We start from the raw sequence: 21,722 nt of genomic DNA on the forward strand, positions 1-21,722 counted from the left end.
AGTGAACCATAGGGTCAAACCACATCGAGCCTCAGGGCCAAACCACAGGACCCAATCATGAGGTTGAACCACAGAACCATCAAAAAACAGGGTTAAACAGGAGGTTCGAGCAACAGGTGAGTGATAAAACAAGTGCTGGGACCAAAACATTGGGTCAAACCATAAGATTCAACCCCAGGACTGAACCATCAGGACAAAACACAAGTTTGACTCAGAGGGTCAACATGACAGAACCACAGGGTTGGACTGATATATAAAATGTAGTCACTGCCTAAAAGTGGAGCTCCTGATGAGTGTAAAATGTGTGTGTAAGTGTCAGAGCTGTCACTCATTAATTTTTCATGTTGTGGGTGGAGCCATAAGCCCAGGAAGCTGTATTTGTTCTGCTCCAGACGCTCGCTGCTGTTTATATTCCCCGTGAGCCTTCGTCAGAGGTTTAGCGCAGTGTGCTATAATATGTCATTCACGCACAGTGTAAAGTGTGTGTGCTGTTTACTGTGCGTTTGTGTTCAGTGCACTGGTTGAACTGCGGTTTAGTACAAGAGACTGATGGGCACGTTTGGTGAACTTGTAGAGGTTTGGTTGGTCCTCGGTTGAGCGGACCAAGGTGTGTAACGTTTAGAGCAGAGTCTGGAAACATTATTCTGCAAAACAACCATGTTATGTTAATTCTTTTTGTTCTCTTTTCTTTAGTTTTCACGGTGCTCGGTATTTGGTGTCTGGTGTTCGATACTATGCTGTTTGTCCTTCGGGGTCAAAGATGACCATGACTTCAGTTTGGTGGGTGGTGGTTGTGGATCCAAAGGTGACTGATGAGGCCAATCTGGGCTTTGAAGGTACGCCCACATGACAGGCACGCGTCGGTAGGTGCTGTATTGGGGGTGCCGATAGTTCGAGCCTTCAGCGCAGCTCGTTTCTTCTGGGCCTCGGCGATGCGCTTCACCCCTGCTGCATGTGTGCCACTTGTGAGCTTCACTCACCATGCTGGATGATCCTGAGCAAACAACTCCCAGGAGTTGAGATAGATTTTTCAGGTTTTGAGGGACACTTTGAGATTGTCCTTGAAGCATTTCTTCTGCTCCCCAGATGAGCACTTGCCTTGGCACAGCTCTCCATACAACAACTGTTTGGATAGTTGACTGTCTGGCACCCTGACAACATGGCCACTTTGATGCTATACTCATGTTCAAGAGGAATAAAACTCATCTCCACCCGTCAGAGACTCTGCTGTCATTCTTAATGCTGAAGGCTGTTCCAGTGTTAGTAAATAATCCCATGATATTATTTAAAAAGCAAATTAAAAATTAGCGCTGGATAAAAACCCATCTACAACCCCGATTCCAAAAAAGTTGGGACAAAGTACAAATTGTAAATAAAAACAGAATGCAATGATGTGGAAGTTTCAAAATTCCATATTTTATTCAGAATAGAACATAGATGACATATCAAATGTTTAAACTGAGAAAATGTATCATTTAAAGAGAAAAATTAGGTGATTTTAAATTTCATGACAACAACACATCTCAAAAAAGTTGGGACAAGGCCATGTTTACCACTGTGAGACATCCCCTTTTCTCTTTACAACAGTCTGTAAACGTCTGGGGACTGAGGAGACAAGTTGCTCAAGTTTAGGGATAGGAATGTTAACCCATTCTTGTCTAATGTAGGATTCTAATTGCTCAACTGTCTTAGGTCTTTTTTTGTCGTATCTTCTGTTTTATGATGCGCCAAATGTTTTCTATGGGTGAAAGATCTGGACTGCAGGCTGGCCAGTTCAGTACCCGGACCCTTCTTCTACGCAGCCATGATGCTGTAATTGATGCAGTATGTGGTTTGGCATTGTCATGTTTGAAAATGCAAGGTCTTCTCTGAAAGAGACGTCGTCTGGATGGGAGCATATGTTGCCCTAGAACCTGGATATACCTTTCAGCATTGATGGTGTCTTTCCAGATGTGTAAGCTGCCCATGCCACACGCACTAATGCAACCCCATACCATCAGAGATGCAGGCTTCTGAACTGAGCGCCGATAACAACTCGGGTCGTCCTTCTCCTCTTTAGTCCGAATGACACGGCGTCCCTGATTTCCATAAAGAACTTCAAATTTTGATTCGTCTGACCACAGAACAGTTTTCCACTTTGCCACAGTCCATTTTAAATGAGCCTTGGCCCAGAGAAGACGTCTGCGCTTCCGGATCGTGTTTAGATACGGCTTCTTCTTTGAACTATAGAGTTTTAGCTGGCAACGGCGGATGGCACGGTGAATTGTTTTCACAGATAATGTTCTCTGGAAATATTCCTGAGCCCATTTTGTGATTTCCAATACAGAAGCATGCCTGTATGTGATGCAGTGCCGTCTAAGGGCCCGAAGATCACGGGCACCCAGTATGGTTTTCCGGCCTTGACCCTTACGCACAGAGATTCTTCCAGATTCTCTGAATCTTTTGATGATATTATGCACTGCAGATGATGATATGTTCAAACTCTTTGCAATTTTACACTGTCGAACTCCTTTCTGATATTGCTCCACTATTTGTCGGCGCAGAATTAGGGGGATTGGTGATCCTCTTCCCATCTTTACTTCTGAGAGCCGCTGCCACTCCAAGATGCTCTTTTTATACCCAGTCATGTTAATGACCTATTGCCAATTTGACCTAATGAGTTGCAATTTGGTCCTCCGGCTATTCCTTTTTTGTACCTTTAACTTTTCCAGCCTCTTATTGCCCCTGTCCCAACTTTTTTGAGATGTGTTGCTGTCATGAAATTTCAAATGAGCCAATATTTGGCATGAAATTTCAAAATGTCTCACTTTCGACATTTGATATGTTGTCTATGTTCTATTGTGAATACAATATCAGTTTTTGAGATTTGTAAATTATTGCATTCCATTTTTATTTACAATTTGTACTTTGTCCCAACTTTTTTGGAATCGGGGTTGTATCTTCTGGAAATAAAGATACAGATTTCGTAGTCCGGTGGTCAGGTGTTTATGAGATATGTTGTCTTGCACTTATGATTGGGTTCCTGTGGTGGTACACGGGCATCATTTGTACATCTGGTTGCCAAAGCCATCAATAATCAGGTCGATGCTTTACCATATTCACTGAAGCATGGAGCTCCGCTGTAAGGTTCCACCAGAGAGACAAACCACAGGGTCCAATGGCAGAGTGAGCAGCAGTGCTGAAACTGTGGGGTCAAACCACAGAAACAAAACATCGTGTTGATCCACTGGGCCGTACTATCAAGCCAAATCACAGAGCCAAACTCTAGGGTGAACTGATGGGGCCGAATCACATGATCAATTGACTGGGACAAACCACAGAACCTCACCACCTGCTTGACCCACAGAGTAAAGGACACGGATCAACATTAGAGACGTAATATTGGGTTGAACCATCACTCTGAACTAAACGGTCGAGCTATATGACTAAAATCACAGGGCCATGCTATAGGACCATACCATACAGTTGAGATGTGGGGCCACACCACGGGGCCGAAGTGTACATTCAGGAAACAGGGCTGAGCAACATCAAGGCCTTGGGATGAAACCTCTCCTTATCTCATGATGCAGGTTCATGGAGGGCTGTTTTAAAGTCCAATAAAGCTCAACTCCGGCTGGTCCGAGGTTCCTGTAGTCTGTTTGTGAGAGAAAGGCAACACGTGACCTCCCTGATGTTTCTGGTGTAAATCTGCATGACTGAAGGATGGGCTTTTTAGGCATCTGATCTTCGTAATGTCATGGTGGAACGCAGAAAACTCGCTGGGGTGAAAAGAAGAGGTCCGTCTTCAATTCTCAAAAATTCTCTCAATTTTTCTGATGAAGTCAATCCCTGGATAACAGCCAGGACTGAGGTCAGATGTTTTTTTTTTGTGGACGAATAACAGCGCAGTGAAATAATGCATGATTTCATCGTCTGGAGTTCCAGGTCCGTGTGTGTGTGTGTGTGTGTGTGTGTGTGTGTGTTTGTGTTCTGAACTACAGTTGTCTTCTTTGAAACATAATGTCATGACTTTAGGAGGTATGAATTGCTGTTAAGGTATTATTATTATTATTATTATTTCAGTCACATTGCTACTGAACACAAAAGAAGGCACTTTATTTACTGCATGATAAAGAAAACAGACCGTCATATGAAATTAAAGAGAAAAATAACAGGTTACACACAGTCATAACACACACACACACAAGATGAAATATAAATGGTCAATGAACTGGTTCTGGTTCTGGTTCCTGTTCGACAAACCTGCATCCTGATTTATAGATGAGCAAAATAAATATTTTAAAATAACAAGCTCTGCCAGGATAAAACCAGCATTCGTCTTTACTGTTATTAATTTTACACACACACACACACACACACACACACACACACACACACACACACACACACACACACACGGCTAAACACCACATTATTCCACCCAACACTGAGTAATGACACGCAGATATTTACGTCGTATGAAACGGGAGGCGTGGAGGAGCAGTGACGGAGAGAACAGAGCCGAGGTGGTGATGAACTGCAGCACTGCGTTACTTTTCCTTCACCTTCAGCTATAATAAAAACGCATGAGGAAATTAATGGTGTCATTAATAAGGGGAATGAAGCGTATCAGAGCTGCTGTCCTGTCAGAGTCACAATTTCATACCGTTAGAGCATCGCTGGCTGAAAGAGATGGAATTTATTCTTATAAAAATTAAGATGTTGAGTGAAATAAAGAAATTAATGGAGTTTGGCTTCTATTTCCTTACTGTAATTATTTTACAGTTTTCTTTTTTAAATTATAGTCAATATTTCTCAGCTTTTCTCAGCTCGTCACTTATTTCCCTGCTGCCACGTGACATCACACTGATCTCATGTTTCACAAATATATATATATATATATATATATATATATATATATATATATATATTTTTTTTTTTTTAAACATGTGGTTATAGTGGACAATTATATTATATAATAGTATACTTAAGTTATAATACAAAATCAGTAAAATTATTTAGAATCAGAACAATTATTATATACAGTAAATATGTAGAATTATTCTCTCCACATTCCCTGGATATGAGCAATCGCATGCTCTGATTGGCTACTCTCCTACTAGGATATCAGCTCATATACGGTGAGTAGAGAAAAACAAAATGGCGGCGCGTGTTGCTGAACCAACCGAGGACAAAATAAAAATTCTACTTGAAAACAAAACCCCAAAAAATACAAAGCAGGCAACAAAATATGGAATAAAAAGTATTTGATGGTAAGGACATATATATTTTATTTTTCAAGAATTATTTTTGCATTTTTTACAAATTGCTCCTGTCATTTCGCCGGTTTGTTTACATTCTAAGCAGAAATGATTTTGTCGGATGTTTTCTGTAAAGTTTTTATTTATTGAATTTGCAAAAAATAAAAATAAAAATGCTCTGTTTCTCAAAATCCAGTGAATGTGGAGAGAATAAAACAGTTATTCCACTCAATCTCATCGTACATGGATTATAGAGAACTCAGAGCTACGCGCCTCGTCAGCTATCAGCTCACGTACGACTCCATTTCGTGGAATAACTGTTAAATATATATATTTATATATTTTTTTATTTTAATCCCGTTATATATCGCAGCAATTTGCCAACAATAAACAGTGATACAGAAACACTGAAGTGAGAGATCGATCACTTGTTTCGCCGACATTCCACACTGTTAAACGTAAATATTAACAGATAAAAAGTACAAGGTGTTTTTGTGATTTATTCCTGATTTTACATAATTTTCCCAAACCTCACAGCAGCAGAGTCGTATATTAGCAGCGCCATTATTTATCCGAGTTGTAAGAAGTTAAAGTGCTCGAGCTGTTCAGACTAAATAACACGACAAATTGTTCAGGTCCAGATGCAGAGTGAAATAAGCATTCATAAATCCTGAAAGAGAACAGCGAACATCTGCACACAGAATTCAGCGCAGATCCCAGAGATAAAGATCCCAAACATCCTTTCAATCATTAGTTATAGTGTTTCATTTGATATTTTTAATATTAAATCAGACGTAACAGCAATCAGACCATCAGGAATCAGACTAGCCCTGCCTTAACTCAGGAGAAAAGTTTATTATGACAAATAATAATAAGAATAAAAATAACAATAAGTTTTGTTTACATCGCGCCTTTCACAATCCCAAGGCCACTTTAGATGGGGGGAGGGAGGAAGGAGGGGACAGCAGATGAAGGAGGAAGAGGCGTGGCCAGTGACAGGAAAAGCCTTTAATCCAGATTTAAAAGTAGCGAAAGAGGAGCGCTTACAGAGAGAGAGAGAGAGAGAGAGAGAGAGCAGTCAAGTGTGTGTGTGTGTGTGTGTGTGTGTGTGTGTGTACATTACCCAGAATGCACTGAGAGCAGTGTGTAGGTTGTGAAACAGTGAAAATGTTAAAGCTCTGTGACCCGGAACGCACAGCTGGAGCTCAGGGTTCGAGTCCTCGGTCAGGACTGAGCAATGTGGTGATTTCTGTACAACACTAACCTCATACACTAACTGTGGAGTTTCCTGTTAGCTAGCTACCAAAAAAACAGCTACATCAGTGCATGTTAGTGAGTAACAACTGAACACACACACACACACACACACACAGTCCATACAGTAAGAACCACAGCAGGTTTAGTCTGTAAGAAACGCTGAAACGTGTGGCTCTTTCACACTTACACACTTCTGGAGCTTCGTCAGATCCATCAGGACAGTCCTTCTCTCCATCACACCTCCATCCTTTAGAGATACACGTCACCTGATCCTGACACACAAACTGCTTCGGGCTGCACGTCTTTGGGGCTGGAAATGAAAAAAGAACAGGAAAGTATGAAGCTGGTGAGCAAACAAACACAGACAACAAACAAGTTAACCACATAAACAGCACAGTTTACTCAATACACACAGAAGAGAACATTTAAACGTGACTGTTATTATTATTATTATTATTATTATCTGTCCTAATTTCTGATTTCAACACAAAACCTGCTCCACTTTTGAGAATCTGATTCTCTGAACAACCTTTGCACTTAACAGTGAAATCCGGGGGATTTTAGAGTCTTATTTATGAACACGGAGGATTTAACTGGCTTTAAGGAGCTTAAACCAGGTTTTATTGAGATTAACATGAACCACGTGCTGCTGCAGGTTTGTTTTTGCCCATTTATAACTTCATATCAGGAGGAGAGGCAGTAAATAGGGAATAAAACAGCAGGACTGGACACGCTGCATCACATAGTTTAATAAGATATAAATTAATACACAGTTTCCTCAAAGCTCCTGCTGTGTAAATGGAGCTAAACGACACGCTACGTAGTAAATTAGCTCAACGACAGTGAAGCTACAGCCACACATGGGCTCCGGGTCACAGCGTCTTGGACACCAAAAACGGGTACGCGGGTGTTTCTTTAAGGTCCATATACTGCATATGGAAATGTGGACATGCCATTGAGTCCAAATATAGAAATGAAGGACACTCAGTGGGCGTGTCTTGAAGGATATAAATGGAAATGTGAGTCCGAATATGTAAATCAAAGAGGAATGTGGGTGGGTCGTTAAGGTCCATAATTGGAAACATGACCATGCCATCGGATCCATACATGGAAATGTGGACGTTATTTGGTTGATATATGGAAATGGGAAAGGGATTATGAGTGGGTGTGTCTTCAGGGCCTTTGAATGTGAATGCATTTAAGGTCCATATGGACATGTCATTGAGTCGTGAGAGGGGCTCTTGATAGGTGTGTCTATAAAGACTATACAGAAGTGAGGGAGGTGCTGATAAAGTCCGTATATGGTAATGAGACAGGCGGTTCTTAGGTGTGTGTATAATGAGCATAGAAGGAAATGGGGATGTGTCAATGAGTCCATATATGGTAATGAGGCAGATACTCTTAGTGGGCGTGTCTGCAAGGACTATATGCAAGTAAATGTGGAAACATCACTGAGTTTATATAGTGAAATGAAAGTCTCTCAGTGGGTGTGTCTGGAAAAAAAAAGGTCCAAATGATGTTAAAGGAGACATTTATGGAAAAGAGAGACATCACTGAGTCCAGATCTGAAATATGTAAATGAAAGGGGTTCTGAGTGGGTGTGTCTCGAAGGCCATGAATGTCAGCATGGGCGTGTCTTTCAGGTTTAGATGTGGAAATGGAAACGTTATTGGGTCTGGATACGGAAATGAAAGAAGGTAGCTGTGCGTGGGCGTGTCTCGAAGCTCAGAGATCACAGAGTGAGGGCATCATTTAGAGCCGTGGATTTGCATTTAATTTACTGAATTCTAACAAAATCCAAGAGACATTGGATCAATTTTGTTCAAAAAAAAAAAAAATCCCACAAAACTTAATGGAATAAAAAACTGAATAAATATGTAATAAATATTATAATGAGATATTCTTAGACTTCTAAATGAGGCTGCTGCTTACAGCCATTTGATTTAAACCCAGAGCAGGATGAGCTTTAATACGGAAAGAAAAATAAACAGCTTTGATACTTGTTGCCATGGTAACGTCAGTGCAACAGGTAGAAACAGAGGAAAACCTTCAATTTCACCGAAACTATAAAACGATTTGTGTAAAGCTGTGCGTGTGTGTGTGTGCGTGTGTGTGTGTGCGTGTGTGTGTGTGTGTGAGCGATAAGAGAACGTCTCTCGGCCTGTAAAACGACTCGACAGTAATCACGCTAAAACACTTTCAAACACGGCTTTCAGAGTTTATGGAAAATTTCTTTGACCTGTTTTTTTTTCTTTACTATAAAAGCCCCACGTCTGTCTCTTGGTTGTTTTTTCTCCCAAATTTTTCCACCAATCCGGCTTTCTTTCAAACTGCATTCATTCCAGTGTGTTTCCTCAGCAGTTGTGGTTATTCAGTGCTGGAGTTGGATTCGTCTGCCCTCAGATATCCAGGTCAATGTTCCCGTCTTGCCGTGTTCCCAAACCAACGCCAGTGATGCAACAAGCCTCCACGCCATCAAAGGACGGCTTGTTCTGGGAGAGGAAAAAAAAGGGAAAAAAGCGCACCCTCTTTTTACTGGCGCTCTATTTGGAGTCAAATGAGGATGTGTTCCAAGCCACATTCTCTCCCCCCTCACCCCCCACCTTAACCACTCACTTCCCAGCAATCCCGAAACCAGACGTTTGTCTCCATCTGTACAATGTAATATACCATAAAGTAAAGTGGATCAGCACCACCACCACCAACACGCTCCTTCACCACGGTTAAAACGCCTCGCCTCGGCTCCGATACACAATTCCGCACACAGACCACCTGGAATTTTCCAACTTCAATGCTGTTTTGGAAGAAATTCCCACATTTACAGCAGCCGTCCTGATCATCATTTCATTCAAATATCACGATATTTAACAAGCACGATACCGTTAAAACTGCTGTACAGCTAAAACCTGTGAAAATCAATTATTTATACATTACAACATGAGATCAAAGTGTCATCAGTTTGTTTTATTTGCATAAAATTAGCCTCCTGTGAGAAATAAAAATAAAAATACTGAAATGTAAATTCAAACTTCAGAGTTGATTGTGAGGTTATAAACACACTAACACACAGTAGAAAAAAAATATATTTTACTCTTCATTCTTAAGATAATCTTACAGTTAAGTATTAGTTTAAATATTATTATAAACAATAAATAAATTCACTCGAAGCTGAAACTGATCATATTACAATATATTCGTATAAAATTTGCTTCCAGTGATTTTATAAAAAGTTGAAAAAGGCCCTTCCCAGGAGAAAGATAGATATGAATTTATATTTTAAAAAACTGTGCTTTTAATTTCAGAGATAATCTCCGAGTTTAACATTTCATCTAAAACTCAAACTCTGTGTTAATCGTGAATGAACTGAAAATAAAAATGAAAGTAACAAAATGACAAGCAGCAAAATATCTTCAATATCAGCAAATTTATCTGTGAAAACAAACAAACATTATTAAACCCATTTCTGGACTTTCTACTAATTTTAAGTTTGAAATTCCCCCATCCCCTACAAACACACAAATAAATAAATAAATAAATAAAGTTATGATATTTATACTCCAAAATAAAGTGTTCTTGAAAGTAATAACTGCAGAATCTGAGTAAAGAAGCGAACTCACAGAAGAAGTAAACTGTAATTTGTAATTTACCAAAGTTTTATTTGCGCACAGAAAAAAAGGAAATAATTTTTAAGAAAAAAGAAAAAATGACAGCAAGTAAAATTTCAAACGCAGGCAAATGCATCGAATATCATTTTATTACAAAATGAACAAAATGAAAATATAAAATTATTAAACTATGTTTACTTTTCACTAATTTACCATTTTGATAAAATAAATATCAGCTTAATCCACTTTATTCAAGAGATTTAAAGTAAACAAAAAAACCCCTAAAAGACAATAAATTAAAAGTAGCTCCTGATTAAAAGGGAGAGAGCTACGTTCAAAAAAACCTCAAACAAGTTTTATGTGAGAAAAGAGCAGGATTAGAGATGAAAAGGAATTTGTTGAAGTTATTTGGACGAGTGTGTGTTTTATTTTCTCCCCACGCGGGTGGTGTGTGTTTCTGTGAGCAGGACGGCGAGGCGTCGTGTTTATTTGTGTTTCCCTCAAACTCAACTTAGAGCTTTTCACTGCTGCACAGCCATGAAGGGGGTCTTTATGTGGGGGTCTGCCAGTGTGCAATCACACACACACACACACACACACACACACACACACACACACACACACACACACAGGGCTTTGACCAAATGCAGCTGCACAATCCTTCTCGCAACTTCACTGTTTTTAAACTGTGGTTTCTTCATTTTTTTCCTGTCGCATTCTTATCCAAATACTTTGCTTAACCACACACACACACACACACACACACACACACACAGCACCATGAATCCAGCAGGGAGGAAATGGAAGTGGGTCAGAAGGTTAGAGCAAAAAGAGCAAAAAAAAAGCCGTAAAAAGCAAACAATTTATAAACAAAATCTTTCACTGAGCCGAATTACAGCTAAAGCAGTAAAAACAGAAATAAACAAAACAATCAAACAAACAAAACAAATAAATAAATAAAGCAAAAGATTGAGCAATGAAAGCACTCTCCATTTGGAGTCCTAAAAAAATTTCAACTCTACATTTTTGGTGCAAATTTGTAAAAAAGTGTAAATCACATTCTGAACTTAAATTAGAAATTTAACTGACAAATAATCAGTTCTGCAAAAGAAAAAAATCTAAATCTTTTATCTCTTCTCAAGTCGACATCAGAGTCGCGATTCACCGTTGACGAACACCATCATTTCCTGATTGGCTGAAATTACAACTAAACCCGAGATAATTTACTGAACTTGTTCCTGGATGTAGTGTTACAGAAATTCTGCACATTATTATTATTATTATTATTATTATTATTATTGTTGTTGTGTTACACTGTTAGGTCAGCTCAAATGATAAAATCTACAGTACAGGATTTTGTTTTTATTGAACATTTACAATTTCAATAAAAAAAAACCACATGAATGAAGATTTTCAAATTGTAAATGTAAAAATTAATACAGCACAATATTATTCCATCTATTTATCCATACACACACACACACACACACACACACACACACTTTATACACAGTACTGTGCAAAAGTATTGGCACCCTATTATTTTTCTTTTCATCCAAACTTTGTGAGAGATTTCTATTTTATGACTTCTACATTAATAACCTGGTGACTTGTCCAGAGTGTACCCCGCCTCTCGCCCACAGTCAGCTGGGACAGACTCCAGCTCGCCTGCGACCCTGTAGAGGATAAGCGGCTACAGATAATAGATGGATGGATGGATGGATGGATGGATGGATGGATGGACTTCTACATTATTGAGTCAGTACAAAAACATTTTAGAGTCCAAACATTCTTTTTTTTTCAGCACAAAATTAAATGTTACAGAAAACAAAAGTTTGTATCTGAGCAGCGTATTCCATCAGAGCGCACTTTTCAGATGAAAAAAGAAAGCATAATGAAGGCTGCTGGGTTTTGGTGTAAAATGAAGAAGTGAGTGTGACAGTCAAAGTGTCCAGAAGAACTGTGGCTGGTTCTGTAAGATGCTCAGGAAAATCTACAGATCATTTTCACATAAAACTGACCTCACTGGACCTGAGGCGGAGATTTTTTTTTAAAGCAAAGGGTCGTCTCACACCAAATACTGACTCTGTTTCATTTATTATGGCTCACTGATTACTGTTTATAGTATTTTTAAATGTTGAAACATTTAATTTCATTATTTTTAAGCCATTCTTAGTTTATAGCATTTCTTTACATGTGCCAAGACTTTTGCACAGGAGTGTATTCTCAGTTCTTGTCTTGTCCCAGTAGCCCCTTTGTCATCAGCATGTCCTGGTCCTAGTCCCTGAACATCTGACACGGACCTGGTTACTCAGGAGATGTCAGAGCCAGTCTGGCTTTTTGAGCGATATTTCTCTCAGTCATATTCTCAGGTAGGGTTGCGTAGCTTTTGGGGTTTAAGGCTGGAGACCCTTACTGGCAGCCTGCACTGAGAGGGATTCGAACTCAGGACCTGATGTTCCAAAGGCGGTAGCAACTACCACTAGAAGGAGCACGAGAAGGTCGAGAAGTATCCGGGACTGAAACTAGAACACATGTGGAAGGTAAAGTCCAAAGTGGTCCCAGTGGTGACAGGAGCATTAGGGGCTGTGACCCCAAACTGGGAGAGAAAGTGGCTCCAGGTGCAACATCTGAGGTCTCGGTCCAGAAGAGTGCAGTCCCGAGGAACAGATAGGAAATTGCGCAGAACCTTCAGACTGTATTATAGTATATTATATACATGAGACACACACGTGCATTTACAATTTATATGATTACAGGTTGTGATAAATATTTAACTCAAGAGCCAGAAATAAGTGAAAGGTTTATTTTTCTTTTCCTCGTGTGTAGAAGCAGAGCGAGCGGAGATGGAGGTCAGTGTGAGGAAATTTTATACACGATTATATTAATACATTTGGGTTAGGAGCATGCGGTGAGTCAAAACTAACAGCACACTGTGCACCGCCCCACAGCTCAGCTCAGCTCAGCTCACCACACACACACACACACACACACACACACACACACACACACACTCTCTCTCTCTCCTGAGTCAATAAGACTGAAATCTCACAATCCGGACCTGTAGCTCGGATAAAGAGTCTGTACATTCCACCAATAAACATAGCCTTCTTTTCCAAAATGAGGGAATTTGATTGACGTGGCAGACGACCAATCACAGACTTCTCCTCCAGTCTGTCAGCATTGATTTACTCGCACCACTGACTTCACACAACACTCACATCTTTATACTTCACATCAAATATAATTGAAAAGAATGGATTCTTTGAAATGTTCAGTCCAGTGTACGGCTGAGCAACAGAACAATATCAGATCAATATCATGGTAAATTACATCACAGTATATTTTCTTGGATATCACGAGTATTGAGAGATCTGTAAATCCTGTTGATTCTGGCACGCCAGCAGAAGCAGTCCAGCTGAACCCTGCCAAGTCTCTGCAAACTCCATCACATCAGTTACAGTCAACAATGACGGGTGGAAAAGGTCACATCCCAGAGGAACAGGCTTTTACCCAACAAATTCAGGGTGAGATCCGTGAGCTGTCCAATAACCAACCCCTGTCCCTGTCCCAGCTCGCAGAGGCCATCAAGTCCCTCAAAAATGGAAAGGCCCCAGGAAACAACACCATCCACACTGAGTTCCTGAAACGTAGAAACTCTGACACCATGAAGTGCCTTCAGACCTTCCTCTGAACCTGCTTTGAATCCAGCACCATCCCTTCAAGATGGAAGCCGTCAACGGTCATCATCATTCCTAAACCCAAGAACTCACCTGAGGACCCCAAGAGCTACTGTCCCATCTCGTTCTTGTCCCACATCGACAAATTGCTTGAGAGAGTGTTCTTCAGCAGAATCAATAATCCTGTAGCAGAAAAACTCAAAGACCTGAGCTGGATTCAGGTAAAGCCACTCTGTTATAGATGAAGGAACACGCCTCAGCAATGACACTGAAGCAGCCTTCCAGAGGAATGAGAAGAAGGCACAGTCTTCCTAGTCCTTAAAGCTTTCACAGACTGTTCAAGCTTCTGAAGACCCCATCTGATCTCAAACTCCTGAAGTTCCTCATGATGCTCAGCCAAAAATGATCCTTCATCCTAAAGACATCAATTGGCCAGAGAAGCGGAGAGAGGAGACTCCACAACAGTCTTCCCCAGGGGTTGTGTTTTAATATCCATATGGTCAACATGCCTGTAAGCGAAGGCTCCCAGTACACCTTTGCTCTTGGTTCAGCGGACAAGTCTTTCAAGGACTTTGAAGCCCTGGAGAAGGACTCAGCCACCTTCAGTTACTTCTTCCACCAGTGGCACCTAAAGCTGAGTCTACCCAAGATATTCTGCTCAGTGTTCCACTTTCCACCTTCTCATCAGTCTGAACAGCACAAGGCTCAATTTTGACTTCACACCAAAGTCTCTTGGTCATCTCAGATCCCATCATCTCGGATCTGTCATTACAAAAACAGAAACCCATGTGAACATTCTGAAGATGCTGGCAGGCACAGGATGGGGTGTCTCCTTCACCACCACATGCACTACCACCCTTGCGCTGGAAAACTCTACTACAGAATATGCTGAACCTGCTTGGACATACAAGGTCCGTCAACTTTGTGCTATAGGCAACTAGTTAGTAGCACCATCACACCTCTGCCTGTGGATGGTCTCCTAGTCTCATCAGGCTGAGCTTCACTGTGGTTTCCTGATGATGAACCTTGGTAGCCAAGCAAACGACCTTGTTCTTCAACCAGTTGCTCCAAACAGCCTAAGAATCAAACACAAGCCCATAGGTTTTCCTCCTCCCACCAACTCTACCTTGACTCGATCAATTCAACCTGGACTGAACTGTGGTCCCCGTCATCTCAGGAATTGCAAAACTACAGTGATGCCCTGTTGAGCAAACCACCTGGATGTACCGTAAACTTCCACGCAGATCCTGGATCAACCTCAACTGCCCGAGATCCAGTACAGGCTTGACCCAGCAGGACCTTCATATGATTGGTTCTGCCTCATCTGACTCCTGTGACTGGAAGTCCTTCAGCCATATCAACCAAGAATGCAGCATCTACAGACTCCTGAATGGTGTTGCTGTGCTCGTGATGCCGGACGACGACACAAACGACTGGCCATCATCAAACCTGGCAGTGTGACGTTGATCAGACGAGCGAACGAACATTACACTAAAACTCTATTTCCTCACGAACTCAGTGCTTTCACTTCATCTGGACTAAAACTTAGATGAAACACCCAAGTTCAAATAAACACTTTTTATTAAAAGGATTTTACGTGTTATTTGGTTTTTAAGCTCTTTGAATGACCATAAACACGTTTTAATTGCAGATTTATTCACGATTCCATCCAACAAAGCTCTATAATATCCCACTGCAAACAGCCTCAGCCTGTGGAACCCTCTCCACTCCTTTCTGTCTCGTCTCTGAGCGCTTTGGCAAAACATTGAAAGTTTAGTCTACATGAGGTCCTGTGTACGAAGTTTATCATCCTGGAAAAGTAAGCAGCACAATGAGAACCGAAAGGATGACTTTACACTTACACACGATGGCAGGACACGTTCACCACCACCACCGAGTACCCGAGAGGAAAAAGACCCACACCTTCACAGTCTGGACCTTCAGATATTACATTTATGCATCGATACAAACACCTAATGAATATTTTACCACAGCTTCCCAAAACATCAACATATTCAATACCTTATAAACAGTTATTCCACGAAATCAAGTCGTATGTGAGCAATTGAGTGGAATAACTGTCTTATTCTCTCCACATTCACTGGATTTTGAGAAACAGAGAATTTTTATTTTTTGCAAACTCGATAAATAAAGACTTTATACAAAACATCTGAGAAAATCATTTCCACTGAGAATGTAAACAAACCGGCGAAATGACAGGAGCAATTTGTGAAAAATGCGATAATAATAATTCTTGAAAAATTAAAAAAAGATACGTTCTACCATCAAATACTTTTATTCCATATTTTGTTGGGTTTTTTTTGTATTTTTTGGGGTTTTGTTTTCGAGCCGAGTTTTTATTTCGTCCTCAGTTGGTTCAGCAACACGCTCCGCCATTTTGTTTTTCTTCTTTTTTTGGTGATTGGCAAACCAACTTAAAGGTGCATTACTGCCACCGACTGGGCGAGGGTCTGGAACAGGAGATACTGGGGAGGAAACTATATTCTTTTATTTCGCCATTTCTGCTTCTTTTAATATTTGATAAAGTGATACATCTGACTTGATGTGCTCTGCCATTTTGTTTTTCTCTACTCATAGTATATGAGCTAATATCCTAGTAGTAGAGTAGCCAATCAGAGTGCGCGATTGCTCATATCCAGTGAATGTGGATAGAATAAATATCACACAAAAATAATACAACACTGCGATATCATTTGATATCCAAACAGGATTCAAATGTAAAATAATTGTCAAACATTTTGAATAAATCTATATTTTATTTTTATCATTAACTTTGCCTGAACACTGTCAGAAACAGGGGTACAGTAGAAGTCCAGTTTTGTCCCCCAAGGTCCAATCTACGCTAATGTCCCCCCTTGGACTCATTATTGGACCTCAAGGTAACTCTGTGTACCTTTTTAGGGCCAAAGAGGGACATATATGTTCCCAATCAGTATATAAATGGTATAAATAGGTACCCGAGAGGGTCCTGCCCCAGTGCCGAGCCGGTGTACCCCTCAAGGTACAGTAATGTACTTTATTTTCTGGGAGTGAAGCAACAGAAGAACCACATCTGGATAATTTTTCAGTTATTTTCCAAGAATAAGTTTTCCGTAATTAAAGGATAGATTTTTGTCATATTTTCCGTGTCGGATAATAATTACCAACATTCTTCCCTCACCATTTTTAAACAAAGGTTTTTTTTAAATATAATTTTAATAATGTTATAAGAATATATGTAGAATAATTTAAGCTTTTTAGATAATTTTTTTAATGACAAAGACTTTTTAAACCTTTTTTTATTCTGATTTTCTCTTACATTTGTCTGTTCTATTCTGAGAAACAAGGAAGTGCAGCAGGCTGAGTGTCTCGACTCTGGGGGGAAAAGCCAACACAAACCACAACCTCGTCAGAAATGTCCAGAATGTTCTTTTCCTGAGCGAGTCAAAGTCCAGAAAGTTTCCACCTCAGAGGAAGAAAAAAAATTAATCCTGTTGAAAAACTGGACGATTCAGCAGCCAATCAGAGTGAAGGAGGTGTGGCCACTGTTTCATCACTCCTAGACAAGGAGGCATGGCCAGTGTTTCATCAGCCCTAATGAAGGAGGCGTGGCCAGTGTTTCATCACTCCTAGACAAGGAGGCGTGGCCAGTGTTTCATGAGTCCTAATGAAGGAGGTGTGGCCACTGTTTCATCAGCCCAATGAAGGAGGCGTGGCCACTGTTTCATCAGCCCAATGAAGGAGGTGTGGTCACTGTTTCATTAGCCCTAGTGAAGGCAGCGTGGCCAGTGTTTCATCAGTTCTAGTGAAAGAGGCGTGGCCACTGTTTCATCAGCCCAATGAAGGAGGCGTGGCCAGTGTTTAGTGAAGGAGGCGTGGCCAATGTTTCATCAGCCCTAATGAAGGAGGCGTGGCCACTGTTTCATCAGCCCTAGTGTCGGAGGCGTGGCCACTGTTTCATCAGTCCTAGTGAAGGAGGTGTGGCCAGTGTATCATCCATCCTAGTGAAGGAGGCGTGGCCAGTGTTTCATCAGCCCTAATGAAGAAGGCGTGGCCACTGTTTCATCAGTTCTAGTGAAGGAGGCGTGGCCACTGTTTCATCAGTCATGGTCAAGGAGGCGTGGCCAGTGTTTCATCACTCCTAGACAAGGAGGCGTGGCCAGTGTTTCATCACTCCTAGACAAGGAGGCATGGCCAGTGTTTCATGAGTCCTAATGAAGAAGGCGTGGCCACTGTTTCATCAGTTCTAGTGAAGGAGGCGTGGCCACTGTTTCATCAGTCATGGTCAAGGAGGCGTGGCCAGTGTTTCATCACTCCTAGACAAGGAGGCGTGGCCAGTGTTTCATCACTCCTAGACAAGGAGGCATGGCCAGTGTTTCATGAGTCCTAATGAAGGAGGCATGGCCAGTGTTTCATCAGCCCAATAAAGGAGGTGTGGCCAGTGTTTCATCAGCCCAATAAAGGAGGCATGGCCAGTGTTTCATCAGCCCAATAAAGGAGGCGTGGCCAGTGTTTCATCAGCCCTAATGAAGGAGGCATGGCCAGTGTTTCATGAGTTCATGAGTCCTAATGAAGGAGGTGTGGCCACTGTTTCATCAGTCATGGTCAAGGAGGTGTGGCCACTGTTTCATCACTCCTAGTCAAGGAGGCATGGCCAGTGTTTCATGAGTCCTAATGAAGGAGGTGTGGCCAGTGTTTCATCACTCCTAGTCAAGGAAGCATGGCGAGTGTTTCAACAGCCCTAATGAAGGAGGCGTGGCCAGTGTTTCATCACTCCTAGACAAGGAGGCATGGCCAGTGTTTCATGAGTCCTAATGAAGGAGGCGTGGCCAGTGTTTCATCACTCCTAGACAAGGAGGTGTGGCCAGTGTTTCATCACTCCTAGACAAGGAGGTGTGGCCAGTGTTTAAACAGCCCTAATGAAGGAGGCGTGGCCAGTGTTTCATCACTCCTAGTCAAGGAGGCGTGGCCAGTGTTTCATGAGTCCTAATGAAGGAGGTGTGGCCAGTGTTTCATCAGCCTAATGAAGGAGGTGTGGCCTGTTTGTGTGTTATTAAGTCATCGGCTGGTGAAATTTTTTTTTAATTAAAATTGATTAAAATCATATATTTTCTGAGAACAGAAACAACAAAAAGTACAAAGCTGAATGTATTTCTGAATAAATTCCTGAATTCGTGTTTATGTGCGTGCAGTTGAGAACTCCAGTTTAATTAAATCATCATTTCTTCTTTTCCTCCATCACAGAGCCAAACATGACGCCATGTTTCTGTACCACAGAAGAAAGATGAAACAAAGCGAGAGGGAAAAAAATCCACCTCATTCCTCAGCTGGCTCTTAAAACAGGGCTGGAGCTAAAAGCTGTAAAATCTAACAGCCAAGAAAGACAGAAAGACAGAAAGAAAGAAAGAAAGAAAGAAAGAAAGAAAGAAAGAAAGAAAGAAAGAAAGACTCTGCGGAGCGACTGACCTAAACGATTCACTGCTGAGCTTTCAACAGGAAACAGCCAGAATCAGCTCTTATCAAAAGACTGAAGACCAGAAAGAAGTGCGAGACTCGTTGGCCTCGCAGTGGGCGATAACGAGATAAGGGCAACAAATGACCGTGTGAATACACACTTCACTTCAGAGTCACGACGAAAAGGAAATGTTTATTAGCACGAGTTCAAAGACGAGAAGGGAAATGAGAGAACGAGGGGGGAAAGAGGAGAGATGTTGTGGTTAGATGAAGCATCACATCTTTATCAGATTTATCTATTTTAATCTGCTCCATAGGCGACAAGTTGCCCAACATCACGAGGATGTCTGTACATCATGAAAACTAAATCAGCCGTATGCGATAAAGTGTCTACAACATAGAAACAGGACATGAATTATTGTCCTGTTACAGCACGTCCCCAAGCGTCAAAGATTACGATTTTTATTTATTAAACAATGACGTGTACTTTTTATCTGTTTATAGTTACATTAACGAGTGAGTTCCTGTTGTCAGTGACGTTATAGCAGCGATAAACACTCATTCCCTCACCAGTCTCTTTATTCTCTCTGTTAGAGTTAATAAGACAAAAAAATCGTAGCTTGTTACATCACGTTACTGAGAAATTCACAATTCGTAAAGTTACAGCTTCACCTCTGACTGTTACAAATCAGTGACACTGGAGACTCCTTCCAGAAACATCTCCTTCCTCACGCTGGAGAAAACTTCTGTTTATCTTCAGTGTTGCGTCCCTGTAAACGAGTTGTTACTATAGAAACCATAACGCATTAGAACGAGAGCGTTAACTATAAATAAACCTGTGATTTCAAATCAACACCTTCTGACCAATCAGAGTCCAGATCTCACTCAACCAAACAGTGAGTTTGTTCTTTTAATAGTTTCCTCCCAGTGAAAGCCGTCACACTTTTACTTCATCATTAACGAAGGCACGCCGCTGCTCAGCTTCCATCAGTTTCATCTTTACTCCGGAAATTAAAATGTGAGTTTAATTACGAGTGAATCATTTTAAATTTCTTCCTGCTGCCAGAACAGAATGATAAACAGAGTCTTCGCCAAAATTACTGCGATGGATCTGCACACCAACTGCAGGATAATAAAACACAGCACAGTGCAGAAATAAATAAGGAAACAAAAAATATTTTAAAAAAAGGAAAACACACCTGGAAGCTGGGTAATGATTCAGATAAGAAGCGATTTAAATCAGAATCGAGTTTACGATATTTCTCGGCTGTTCCAGCAGCAGTGAAGTGTGGAAGCTTTAATGGTCTGTAAATCAACCAGCAGGCTGCGTTTCACATTTTCTGTGTTTGAAATAATCCAGGAGTAAAAACAGAACATGGTGATGTGGCCTTTTGTGTTTATTCTTAAATCTGGGAGTCATTAAATCCCGATTCTTGTCAGGCTCAGTCGGCTGCTAGCCTTCAACAAACAGCGCTGATGTGTTTCCCTCCTCCTCGTTGTTGTTGTTGTTTTTGTTGTGACTCAGCTTTGATTTACGTTCCAAGAATTTGGAAAAAAAAAATCATACAGATGTTAGTTGCTGGCTGGTTGTGTGTTTATCGAAAAATAAACACACAACATTTCTGTTTAAGGAACCAAAATGTTCTAAAGTTTTGTTTTGAACTTACAAAACTAAATCAGTTCGGAGCGACAGCAGGAAAACAGTGTGGATTTAGCTCGGATGAGCCCCTCCCCCCCAAAAAAAAGCTGCGTTTATCCGCACCAACCCCAAAACAACAAAACAAAAGCAAAAAAAAAAAGACACTTCTGCACTAACTTAAATTATTACTCAGACATGTAATATCACAAATAATCATAACATTTAAATCTTTATAAATATAAAAAACTCGGAGTCATCCGGGCCTCCAGTGTTTCAGACGTTCCCCTGAGTCTACTGTGAAATACAGAAGTGTTTACGAGTCCGACAGCATCAGTGGATTTATTTCACAATTAAATCCACACCATCCTGCACAATTTATCAAACTTTCTGAAGAGGAACCGAATCGATCACACAACCTGCTTGACTAATTCACAAAACACTCACTATATTACAAAAGACACAAAATATCAGCATGATATGGACCTCATCTTGTCAGTACAGCATCGTAACGTCCCCTTACTGAGCTCAGGACCTCGTCAGGACCTCGTCAGGACCTCGTCAGGACAATCACACCAAACCTTTACGACGTCACTACAGTGAGATGCATCATCAGTAATGGGATTGTGAGGTTGTGATGGTTTTGCCGCAGGTTAAACACGTTATCCTGATGAACGTGCGTGAAATTATATCCAGTGTTCTGGAAGATATTTGGACAGGAAACAGAATATTGTGGAAGAACATCGCAAGCAACACAGACACAAGCGAACAAACACACGAGTGTTAAACGAGACTGTTTCAGTACATGTGTAATATTACACTCGTACAGAGACGATGGAGCGGCACGCCT

At 40.9% G+C, this 21,722-nt stretch overlaps 1 protein-coding gene across 1 annotated transcript in view; it reads right to left on the minus strand.

The window, feature by feature from the left end:
- Positions 1–21,722, minus strand: part of lrp1aa (low density lipoprotein receptor-related protein 1Aa) — a 181,188-nt gene that overhangs the window by 144,308 nt on the left and 15,158 nt on the right. Inside the window, 1 exon segment of the mRNA XM_060910723.1 lies at positions 6,685–6,807. Within this exon segment, the coding sequence (XP_060766706.1) occupies positions 6,685–6,807 (123 nt within the window).

This window comes from Neoarius graeffei, chromosome 26, assembly GCF_027579695.1.
Source record: "Neoarius graeffei isolate fNeoGra1 chromosome 26, fNeoGra1.pri, whole genome shotgun sequence".
Taxonomy (NCBI): Eukaryota; Metazoa; Chordata; class Actinopteri; order Siluriformes; family Ariidae; genus Neoarius; species Neoarius graeffei.